This window comes from Benincasa hispida, chromosome 2 (assembly GCF_027475165.1).
Source record: "Benincasa hispida cultivar pf3 chromosome 2, pf3_genome.v1.1, whole genome shotgun sequence".
Lineage (NCBI taxonomy): Eukaryota > Viridiplantae > Streptophyta > Magnoliopsida > Cucurbitales > Cucurbitaceae > Benincasa > Benincasa hispida.
Window position 1 is genome coordinate 52114895 of NC_143479.1, and position 12541 is coordinate 52127435.

Below are 12541 nucleotides of genomic sequence, written 5' to 3' on the forward strand. Positions count from 1 at the left end.
CAACAAAATGCCTATATTTTTGCAAATAGTTTGCAAATTGCGTTATTTTTTCAAATACTTTCTAAAACTATCACAAAATGACACTAGATCCTCGACCAAGTCGCGAATCTCCATTCCAACTTAAAATAATAATTATAATAATAAACCAATATTAGTCAAACATTTTCCAATAATACCAAGAAACAAAGTAGGCAGAGTCCACAGATTTACTGTCGCAATTGGTTGGAGAAAGGGAATACCATACTTAAATATACACTCTTCATAACATACACTCTAAATCATTTGAAAACGATTTCAAATGGCTCCACATAGAAAGCAAGAAAAAAAGTGACCGTTGTAAATACAGCAATCATCCAGAAAAGTGCTATCCATTACAATTATCCAAAAAAAAAAAAAAAAATCTTTTTGTACAAATTTGTAGAGATGCTATTAATTTCCTAGTACTATTCTTTCACAGGCACTTTAGGTCATCCCTTATTTCCCTTCTCATATCAAACCTCAGGAGATGTGCAGTGTTTCATCATGGTAGTAAAAAAAAGGGTTAGTAATTAGCTACAAAACCGTAAACTATGAATATGAATAAAAAATTTTCTTATCTTCTTTTCTTCCGTTCAAATATCTATCTTCCCTTGTAGAAATCATGGCATAAAGTTGCTTAGCAGTCTGTGAGATTTTCGCAATGCTTCTAAGAGGATCTTCAATCTCTTTGCGCATAGCAATCACAATTAGCCTGTATTCTGCATCACACAAGGACATTATAGGTTGACAATTTGCCTATTTGTATTTATAGCATCATGAATAAGTAAAAGATAATTTTCCTAATTAAACACCCTAATGGAAGGTGTCTATATAAAAATAAAATTCTAGGGATTAGTCGTCTCTCTACTTGATCAAGTAGTTTTTCTCTCTACCATGATGACCTAATCAAGTTCTACGGGAAGTTCAAGAGAGCAAGATTAATGAGTTCACATAGACAATAGTAACTGATGGTTCTCTCTCTCTTCCCCCACCCAACAACAATCTCCAATTCTCTAATCAACTATTTTGATGGCCCTCAAAATTGGGTGATCAGATTCTAATTTCCTATTTCTCTATGGGATAAATGACAGTTGTAACTTATATGATTGAAGATGTTTTATGTAAGTTTGCTCACTTTTCTGGATTGAGCACATTAGCAGAACCATTGGAATGGAGACTAAAGGAATGAGTCAATAACTAATGGGATGAGGGATGGGGGATTGAACTTTCAAACTCTAAGGAGGAAAACCATGTCAATTTATTGTTGAGCTAAGCTCACTTTGGCTACTGAGGGAATGAGTTGATCGAAGGTATTACTCGTTGGAATTTTAATAAATGGATTGGGACTATCCTTGTTTGAACTTATTTATAGCACCTATGCTACACAAATATATGCAACCCAAATCCATATGTAGTTTGTTTATATGTCCATCCATATGCTTTTTCATGAGTGGTTTGTTTTACATGAATGCACATGCATTCGGTAATATCTACAAGGACTAAAATGTTGTTAGATGCTATGAAACAATATGCAAAAACGATAAAACTCTATGAAGCCGGTTTTCTTATAAAGAGATACTAAAAGGGCCAAATTATACAAAATATCCCAAAGAAATCCCGAGATTTGTATTATAGCTATCAATCTACAAGAATACAGAATTTATAAACAGAAATCTGCCTTGTGAACACAATGTCGTATGTAACAAGCACAAATTGAATACCTAGACTAACAGAAGCAGCAGAAACAACCAAAAAATAAAATAAAAAATAAAAAGACAAACCTGCAATTTTGCTGAGATTGAGCAGACAAGTTGAAGCAAGAACCTTGTGTTCAACTAGCATACTATTTTGCAAGCTATCTTTAAGCATACAGATAATATCTGATATGGCTAAGGAATGAAACTTTGGAGCAGAAAGGAGAGGTAGGGTAAAACTCAACCATGTCAAAGTTGATAGCCCTACCCCCACTAAATCAAGGCTTCCAGTAGCCAAACATTTAGAAACGATCACAAAAAATGATTGCTTCACACTCTTCATCAAGGATAAAGTCAACTTCCTCTGCCATTCTTCAATTGCCTGCTTTTCATCATCCTATAGTTTGAAACCAAACACCAGATAAGTAGTTAGTATATAGGCCAAACTATTCATTCCAGCATATAGTATTTCATGAAATAGCAAGAATAAGGGGGTCGAGGGAAGTGGATTTGTAACGATTAGGGAAGTCAATTTGTAACTATTCAGAAACTATAAAAAAAATTAATTTTATAAAGTTTTCAGTTCTCTTGCTCCATGTTCAGATAATTATTTCAGACAATTTGAGGAGCATGTTCAGACTGAAAAATACCAACATTTAATTAGCCATTAAAAAATTGGAACGTAACTGACAACGACTACAATGCTGAAATTTCATGGCATAACACCACCTCTCTCAAGTGCATTTATCATCTCCTTTCTTCTTTTTTGATGGGAAACATAGTGTTTCGTTAACATAAAAGACACAATTTAAATGACCAATGGAGTTGAATCCAATAGGTCTCCATATCAAACATAGAATAATCGAAAAAGGTTATAGATTTAAACACTAAAAAGGGAAATAACGTTCTAAATCTAATCTAGAGTTCTTTCTTCTCAGTCTTAGAAACTTCAAAAGGTTAAGGTTGGAGAACAAAACAAGTAGATCCATTAGTTGAGAGGAATGAGTGTAGAATTAGAATGATAAGTAGAAAAATTACGAGGTAGCGAGAGAATAATAGCATCAAAGGTTAAAAAATTCTTACTAGCAGAGCATTACCCATATCACACCACTTCATGCTAATGTTAGTGTAATACCCGATATCATTCGTTCATAATATTGGTCATTTTTATATACATTAATCATGAAAACTAAAACCATTAAAAGACTCCTTGTGTAAAAGCTATATCATAGATGATTAAATCAACAAAATAAATGACTATCAATATTCGTTCACATCCATGCACTTCTTTTATGATAGTAAACAGTAGACTCAACTAAAAACTTCTTTGGAGGGATAGGAACACATATATCGATCTTGAATGAGACGTGAGACAACAAGACAAAATACCTGTCCAAGAGGCAATAGAATAAAATAAATAACCCCCCAGCATATACCATAAAGGAACAACAAAAATGCTTTGAGAAGAAACTCCATACTGAAACAAGAAAAATAGAGAGATCCCTAATGTGATGGACCTTCATGTGGTATTGTTCATTGCAGGGATCTTTAATTATTTCCATGAACAATCATCTTGTCTTTTCTTTTTTGTTTTGTTTTTTTCTTCTTCTTCTTTATTTATTTATTTATTTTTTTTTTTGGAAGAGAATAATTTTGAACCTTTTTTTTATAACAATTTCATTTTTAGTTTCTTATAAATTTATTTTTGTTTCCTTCCAATTTCTCAATTATGATTTTCACCTTTCTTCAAGAAACACAATTCAAATTCTAATAACAAAAACATGTTTTGAAAATTTCTTTTTATGTTTTCAAACTCTAAAAACTAGTAGAAAGTGGATAATAAAACAAATGGAAGTAATATTTATAAGTTTAATTTTAAAAAATAAGAAACTAAATGGTTATGCAACTTTAGTAGTTGAAGTTACCAATATCTTTTTGTTGTCCATTTCTGGATTCTCTTCTTTATAGTCAATAGAATTCACTTCACAATTGTTAATAAACCCTGCGTCTTTTAGCGTCGAAATCCCAAACGTCTCAGGCAAAGAAAAGTGCCCCCCCAAAATTAAAATTGCTTTGCAACAGCTTTCTCTGATCTTCTCATTAGTTAAGCTAGAATCAAGGGCTTCGATAATGGCATCAAGAGCTTCTTCCATGTACATGCTGTGGTTCAGAGATTCTACCTACAATACCAATATATCTCATTAATCTAATTGTATGCCTGAATCCATGCATAAATGCATATCTTAATGTGCAGGGGGGCTTAGGTTTAGATAGAACACTGAAATGGACATTCAACTGAACCCATCCTTTTTAAAAAAAAAAAAAAAAAAAAAAAAAAAAACCAACTTGATGGAGCTAAGCACCAAGTAATTTTCAAATCTCATGAAGCATAGTTAAGAATAAACAAGACAGAAGTTAACAATGATATACTTCTTGACACATTACAAAGTAGAACGACACCAATTTTCAAAGCAATAAATAAAGTTTGCATTAGTAAGTGCCTTTTAATAATCAAAATTCAAGAAAGTTACCACTAGGTTGAAGTGTAACAGAAGTACAGCAACAAGTGGCCTTTGCACAGGGGGAGAATTTTGGAGGTATACAAGGATAGCCTGCAGTGTATCTTCTGAATCTTCACTCAGCAAGCGGCTTAAAAATAAACTAACATCTTTTCTCCTGCAGCAATGAAAAGGACAATATTAATCGCTAGTCCTTCAAAAAAAATTTCCTTCAACTTAACTCAGATAAGACCATTCCAAGAGACATGTTTTGCCCCCCACAACCAGTTTCAAATGATTTATCTAACATTCCATTCTATATCACTTGAAAGGAATCAAGTTTCCTTTCCCATTGATATCAGTTAACACACTTCGGGAAGAATTTTCAAGAGCCTTCCGCTAGCAGCTACTAACATAACCTTAAAAAAATCTTTTCAACCTTAGGCAGTTACTCTCTCCTCTTAGAGATTCTGCCATCCCCTCCACATCATGATTTCAACGCCTAATCAGACTGTCCCACCCTCAAAGCAACTACAAGTGCTTCGTCCTAAGTTGCCTTCTCCTTGTTTCTTTTTAAATAACTTTATATAAAAAGTTAGAAGTAAAAGGAATGTGTATCATTGTACAACTTGATAGCACAGTCGTTAGAAGAGTCGGGGTAAAGATTTCTGGGTTTCTTGTTAACAACGCCAGTTAATGTACTAAGAAGTAAAAGGAATAGCTATAAAGCGTTGCCAGCTTCTACGAAAGGTAAGTTGGTAAGTATTAAAATACCTCTCGAGGCAAATTAATTTGGTCAGAAGCTGCACGACACTTTCTAATGTCTTAACCTGATTGCTATAAAGTAGATTGACAAGAGAACTTATACTAATTTCATTAGCTATCTGATTTCTGCACTGTCCATCTGCTTCAATACAACAAGATAAGAGTGCCAAAATACGTGTCTTCTCTTCCAGATTTCCCGATTCAAACAGTCGAATAAGAAACCGCAAGTATCCATTAGCCATAAGATAATTGGCATTCTCCATTGCTTTCACTTTGCCACAAGCAGTTAGAAACTGATCTAATATAAATATTGTCATTTCACTCTTGTCTTTAGTCGTAGATTTTCCTGAACTGTTCACTCTCTGAGAAAGGCAGGCCAGAAGATTCCTCCGGCGATTGGAATTCCAATTTTTAATGACACGTTGCAAAACAAGATTCGTAAGAGGAATGGCCAAAGTTTCCAATTTCTTTCCTGTTACAGGACAAGTTCTGTGTCCTTGATCAAGCCATGCCTTGATAGCCGTCTTCTCAAAACTTTGACCAGTTTCCAGGGTCACAGGATCTTCATATAACTGTCCAGTTAAAGGGCAGATGAAGTCCTTAGGGATGTTCAAGAGAGAGGATCTTTCATCAGAGGACTCATAACTATCATGTGGCTCTGTAACATGAAAGAAATAATAATAGTAAGTACATTAATATAGCATAATATACCAAGAGTAGGGTATAAACGTACCTAAGACTTCTTAACTTACCTCTTAAAGAGGGATTAACTTTGATAGGCTGCAGACATAGAATAAAAGATTAAAAAGTACAATTAAAAAATATAAAACAAAAAAAATTATGGAGAATATTGTAAGACCCCTAATCTTGGGAATAGTAGGATTATTAGTAAATGTTAGGATAAGTATTAGAAGGGGCAAATGAGTAATTAGATATGAAGTTTGTCAGGGATTTTAGTAATAAATAGAAGGAGAGGGGTTGGAGGGGGGTGTGAAGAATTTGGTGGGAATTTCCATTTGGGAACTTGGGAGAGACTAGCCCTCTCGAAAGGCTAAGGTTTATCTTGTTAGTTTGTGAGTTTATAGCATATTTCAATACATTTTCCTATATTTCTATAATTGAATTGTCCTTTAGTTTTTCTATATCCTTTAGTACCGTTCTTGTTAGGAGGGTTCCTAACAAATATCCACATATTTACAAGAGAATAGAGTGATGCATGGCTGAAATCTGAAGGATCAAATGATTTAAAATCTTCAGAAGCATGCGAATGACTTACTTCAAGGCAGGGTTGTGCAAGCTTTTGTCGACTATAGCTGTTTTCTTTTGTATGTGGCTGAGCATGCAGCACTTCAAAGTCAATTTCATTATTTTTGCATGTTGTAGAACTGCAGGAATCATCACTACCGTCCATTTCAGATAGAACATTGATATTGTACGTCTTCCATTCTTGTGCTTTACAATTTTCCTGCAGAAAATTATTGAGCATTTAAATATGGTCTGGTCATAGAGAAACAGATGGACAGAAGAATGGCAATTGAGAATAACTAGCATAGGTTAAACCCCTTCTTTTTTCAAGATAGTGAACAAACAGTCCCGTTATAGCAGGAAGAGACTAAGAGAGATTTGTGTTTAGTTTAGAGGTTATATAAACCCTGATCCTTAATACATAGCCGTCAAAACAATTTGGCTCCCACCAATTAAGATTCCGTATATGAATTTCTATGTCAACACATATACCTATGCACTTTATTCTATGGAAAAACAAGCTTAATGATTACACCTTCCATGGCACACAGTTCAGTAGCTAAGACCTGCAATATGGTAGCGATCATTGCAGAAAGTTCTTGATATTGCTAAAGTCCTAAACGACCGACAATCTTTCTTTTTGAAATAGGAAACAAGAAAATTTCATAACAACCTATAATCTTTTTGAAAGCTCTTCAAGTTATCAACACAACAACTAGAGTTAAGAAGGAATATTTATAATGATATAAGACATTGACATGAAAGAAAAAAAAATTGAGGAAATACTTACGAAAGAGGATGTGTTCTCCGTTGTGCTTCCTGTAGAATCCTCATCAGTATCTTGATCAAAGTCTTTAACTGTGTCAGAGTAGTATATCTGTGTATGTTTTGAAACAGTGGAACTAGTAGAGCTTCTGACACAATTGTCAAGTTTCTCTAATTCCCATTCACTTTCAGTATCTGGAGCTCCCTGATTCTTTGAGGTGGCAAACATAGCCTCATATAGTTTTTTACTGACCATCAGATTAGGTGAGACAAAATCACTTGGAAGAGTCGTTGCAGTAGAATTATTAAGAGGACTTTCCTGATGAAATCCCTCAAAAGATGCAGCTGGGACCACGATGGAGGGTTCAGAAGCTTCAATTCCACTGATCCAATCCTTGTAGTAAACAGAAAATTTACAAGTACCAGAATCCAGGGTTTCATAATACACTGTGTCGAGAAGTTTCTGGTTTCTTGACTGGCTTGGAGTATTGACTAATGAATCAGCTTCATGGTCATACCAGGAATTTATATGTAATAGATGTGGAAGAAATAGTTCGTCCCATAGTTCTGGAAACAAAACGATCCGTGCCTGAAAGGGCAGATTGCAAAATACTTGTAAAATATGCTTGGCTGCACTATTTTCTTTATTTTGTATCTTGAATATTATACCGAGATAGAGATGCGCACAAGCAGATAATTTTGAATTAGATGTCCCAAATGTAAAGCCATCCTTTAAACCATTTGTATTCAGACCTGCTATCATACTCAGCTGCAATAATGCTTTCTTTAAATCCTTTTCAGTTGACAGTCCTTCAACAGCTTTTTCTACTACGTCAATTGCTTGTTCAAGGTTGGCAACAACCTTGGAACTGTTGCATTTTTCAACTCCATTAACATTCAGTGGGTTGAAACTATTTTTCCGAAGCATCAAGCGGAAATCCTTGTCTTTGAGGAAATATTTAAGATGACCATTAATGATAGAAACCACAGCTCGGACAGCAACTACATCTAAAGCAGGAATAGAAACTGAATTTACAAAAGTATCGTGTGTTTGACTGTGATCATCTTCAAAGTTTCTCCAAATGCTTGTACTGTCGTTGGTTTTATCATAAGATCTCTCTGGAAAATATACAGCTGTCTTATTGCAATGATGAAAATTTATACGCCCAAATAATTTTTTCTTCAAACTGTTTCTTTGCCTTTTTTCCACATCTATGTTCTTCACTGACCACCTCTCTTTATATTGCTCCTTTTCTTTGGCTACACATTTTACTCCATGCTGGACATGCACTTCATTAGAATATATGCCCTTGCAATTCTCATTTTCTTCCTCAGAAATATATCTATCTCCTCTTTGTGGTTTATCCTTGGCTAAATTCACAAGGCATGGTTTTTGTTCTATTACACCATCATGTCTTTTCCCATCAAGTCTCTCCACGTATTGTTTATTTGACTTTTCATCTCTCTTTTCTCTGTATGTAAAATTACCTCCTTCTGCCAAATTCTTCATTATACCTCTTGAACGAAAATCTCCACTAGAGCTATGCCGGAGTAGAGAAGGCTTCATAGTGGTTCTACCTTGACCACCCAGATCAGAATCTAAGTTTCTTATTTCTTGGGAATCATCGTTAGAGGTGCTTGTGGCATGTGATTTGAATGGCCCTTTAGACTTCCTTAACCTTCTTTTTCCTCTAAAACCTTCTTCAGCAAGAAGCTCCTCCAGAGATGAAGCCATTGACTCTGAATAATTTCCTCTGCACTAAATCATTTGGTAAGTTAAAAGAGGTCCTCGGAAACTTTATTTTAAATGCTCGGCCCAATTGGGCTGAAGAGTGGGATACATTTTTGGTCAAACTCATGCAAATGCACTTCTAGCATATTGAATGTTCTGTAGTCATTGCACATGAACACAAAACTGAAAGGAATTATGATTCTCGTTTTACCATGAGTACTCTTAAATTAAAAGAATAATGTAAAAGTTGAAATTCAAAGTTCTCCCTCTAATTTATCTCCTAAATTTTAAGAATTGAAAATTTATATTTATTAAAAATTTAGGATGTATGTAACACTCCCCCACCACCACCACCACCCCCGCGCACAGCTTAATGAAAACAAAGGGAATGAGCAAAGGCAAAGCAAGCACGAATACATCCAGATAGAATTTCCATATCCCCACGTAAACCACTTCTCCTTAAAATTTTACAAGAACATGATTGACCCAGCAAGTATCCACTCCAGTATGCCACAATAAATGCAAAGACGAGATAAAAAAATTATACAAAAAGACAAGGAATGAAAACTTACCTAAAATGATGAGTCCTGGGGATGAGTGTCTTCTGTTATTGATAACTGATCAAGCAAGAGAAAGATCAGAGTTGTTATAGATTCAAAAAATAAGAACAAGCTGCGAAAATCAAACATCTAAGTGATTTTAAATGAAATGATTCAACAATTTTTGTCTAATTCAAAATCACTCCAAAATACACTTTTAATCATTCAAAATCAATTTGAATGGTACGCAAATCATGTTTAAAAGTGTATAACCAAAAATGATGATTACATGCAGATCCTGAATTGATTTTAACCGCTACAAAATCACTCCCAAAAATGGTCTAAATTTGTAACCAAAAAATTAGAAGAATCACTCACCACTTGGGTGTGCCTTAGAGTGGGAATTTCATCGAACATCTAGAGGCATAAAAACCCAATACGAAAAAATGAGCCGATCCTCCTGTAATGGCTTGAAACTCCAAATGGGGTTCCAAACTGGGAAACACAGGGAAAGTGGAGGAAGCTTCGGAAATGACGAGGATAGAATAATGGACATGGTAGAAGATAAAAGGGCGCCATATAAAAGACTGCAGAAGACAGAAAGTTCCAAAGAGAGGAGAGAGAGGAAGAAGAAGGGACTAACACTGGGCAACAAGGGAAATGATGGAATGGGAAGAGTGACAAAAGAAAGCCGACGAATGAGAGAGATGTTTGAAAGAGGACCTCGTCAATGGAATGAAATGAAGGATTTTTGTTTTTGCTGTCATCTGTGCTCTGTTGAGTCGGTACTTTGAGCATTCACTCTTCAACCGTTTCAACTGCCGCCCGCCCTGTCTTTAATCATTTTATAATTCTTTTTGTTTGGTTTTTTCTTATTTATTTATTTAGGCCAGTTTTCGTTTTCCTTTTTTTTTTTTTTTTAATTAACCACTTCTTCCACATCTAAGTTTTTTGCTTTGTTATTCACTTATGTTTTCAAAAACCTAAGCCAATTAAAAACCTAAAAAATATAGTTTTAAAAAAACTAAGAAATCAACTATTGTACTTAAAAGAAATATGCAAATCATTGTAAGAAATTGAAAGAAAATTGGTTTAGTTTTTTATAGCACAAAAAATGTGTCATCTTCCTCTTCTTAATTCGAGGTCGTTACAATGTTTAATTTATTTATTTAGTATTTTTACAGATTTTGAGCACCTCGGAGGTAGAATTGATCGTTATGAGCCATTCGGAGTTAATTTAATTAGGAGCTAAATTGAGTAATCGACTTCAAAGGAACTGAAATGATGAAAATTCTTCTAGGAAAAGTGTTGTTAAACTCAACCGAGCGTAGCATTACGTTGGAAAGCAGTAGCTGGCCATTTCATACAACGTCGCTACGTTGCCTTCAGTGTAATTACGCTTCAGATGTTGACAGAGGCACTCAATGCGCATCCACGCAAGAGCGTAACGCCACCGTATCGCTACGTCGAAGTTTACGCTGCAATTTGTAAAGGACACCGTAATTACGCTTAGCTCAGCGTAGTTACACTACCGTGATTGCTATATAACAATTTCTTCATTTAAGGGCAAAAAAACAACTCCATTCTACCCCAACCAAATTTCTTCTCCTTCTGTCTCTTCCACTTGTATTTTTCTTTCTTTTCCCTCATGTAATTGATGAAGATGATGCCGAAATTTGTCTTCTTCATTTCATGGGAAGGTAAGTTTTAGGTTTTCTTTAGTTTAGAGTATTTTAGGATGAACTCTATGTAATTTTGGGAGTTTTGTTTGAATGTGATTTTTACATCTTGACTATGGGTTTCTTTTCTGATTTTATTCCTTATAAATGGCATGATTTTGTTATTGATTGACAACCAATACTTTATTATGTAATTTAAACGCTTGAGGTTAACTTGTGATGTATGAGATGTAATTATGAGTTAATTTATAAGAAGCAAAAGGTTAGATAGACTTGTAATTGGTTGTCTATGACTAAGAGCATTGTTCCTATTGACCTAAGGGAAAGCATATTGAATGTTTAACTAGACGACGAAAATTAAATATTTATCCTAGCGTAAGCCCTAAAGCGTAATGTGGTTGGGTAAATATGTTTAAGTAATTAGGACCGTTGGTTGCATTTCCAACCAATTGGGCTAGGCATAGTTAAGAAGCTAAAATTACATTTGAATAATTCAATGAACAAAGTTACATTGAGTCATTCTGATCTTTATCCTCTAAGCTAGAATGCCTCTATTAGTTGCATTTCTGCACTTTATTTTCTAAGCATTTCCAATTATTCAATCTGCAACAACCCCCCTCCCCTCCCCTCCTCATTGACCACTTTAACTAAAAATGAACATCGAGGAATTAATCTTCCATGCTTCCCTGTGGTTTGACCCCGGACATTCCACTTGTGTTACTAGTTAGTATAAGTAGTTAAATCGGTAAGATTATAAATTTATTTGATTTGTGGTCTTTTGGGAGGGACACTAAAAAGGCCCCGATCAAATTGGCATCGTTATCAGAGAAGCCAATTAGTTCTTTTTGGTAGATTTTTAGTTAAAGTTTCTTTTGTTTTGATTTGTTTTCTTTTTGAGTCAGTTGAGCATGATAGGATTTCCAAATCAATCTTGAACGTTCAAAAGTCGAATTGTAGATCTTAATGACGAGGTAAGTGGGCTTAGCCGCCAAATTACCAAGTTAGCCTCCTTGGTTGGCCACATGATGGGATGGAGTTAGCAACAAGCAGAGGTATGTAGGAGTTACCTACTTGGGAGGCATCCTACGCAAGCATGCCCGAGGTTGCAATGGATCCCGGCATCCCAAGGATTCGTCGAAAAGGGGTATTATGATCTTTTGGACTACAAGTCTCATCGTTTTATATGGGAGGAGTCCATTGTCCATGGATACTCAGGATGGCAACAAAGCATGGACATCCAAGATTTCACAACACCCCACCAGTCGACTCATGCTCAATTTCAAGGTCAGGTAAGTCTCTAGAGGCTTTGGTTTTGGAGCTTGCTGACAATACTTTTGAGTTTCAGCAAGACAACTTCCGTAGGTAGTAGGAGTTCAAGTGCTTCCAGCAAGATAATCTTTACCCCGAGGCAGAGGCTAGAACTGATTTGTAAAGTCTCAGTGACCTTGTTACTCGGCTTGCAACTTCAGTTGGGAGGCCAGATGAGTCGTTCCCAGACTATTCCTTGGAATTGCCAGACACTCAGAGGCATGAGGTGGTCCATATCGACGCGGTGGAGGAAGAGGTACCACTTCTAAGAGATTCGTGCCCAGGTATAACTTTGGAG

The 12541-nt window shown here is 35.3% G+C and overlaps 1 protein-coding gene across 3 annotated transcripts; it reads right to left on the bottom strand.

Moving 5' to 3' along the window:
* Nucleotides 1-341: 341 nt before the first annotated feature.
* LOC120070721 (putative E3 ubiquitin-protein ligase LIN) lies at nt 342-10073 on the bottom strand. 3 transcript variants are annotated; one of them, XM_039022572.2, is made up of 10 exons: nt 9635-10073; nt 9290-9334; nt 7011-8739; nt 6252-6440; nt 5728-5755; nt 4985-5633; nt 4244-4388; nt 3638-3892; nt 1800-2109; nt 342-737 (listed from the first exon to the last, which is right to left on the bottom strand). In XM_039022572.2, the coding sequence occupies exons 3-10, from the start codon at nt 8718-8720 to the stop codon at nt 568-570; spliced, it is 3456 nt and encodes a 1151-aa protein (XP_038878500.2). In that variant the 5' UTR covers nt 8721-8739; nt 9290-9334; nt 9635-10073; the 3' UTR covers nt 342-567. The 3 variants fall into 3 exon arrangements, with proteins under 3 accessions (XP_038878500.2, XP_090166798.1, XP_038878502.2); XM_090310672.1 differs by having other exon boundaries at nt 7011-8744; nt 9635-10072; XM_039022574.2 differs by lacking the exon at nt 342-737 and adding an exon at nt 3029-3101 and having other exon boundaries at nt 1970-2109; nt 7011-8744; nt 9635-10072.
* Between the last annotated feature and the right edge of the window lie 2468 nt (nt 10074-12541).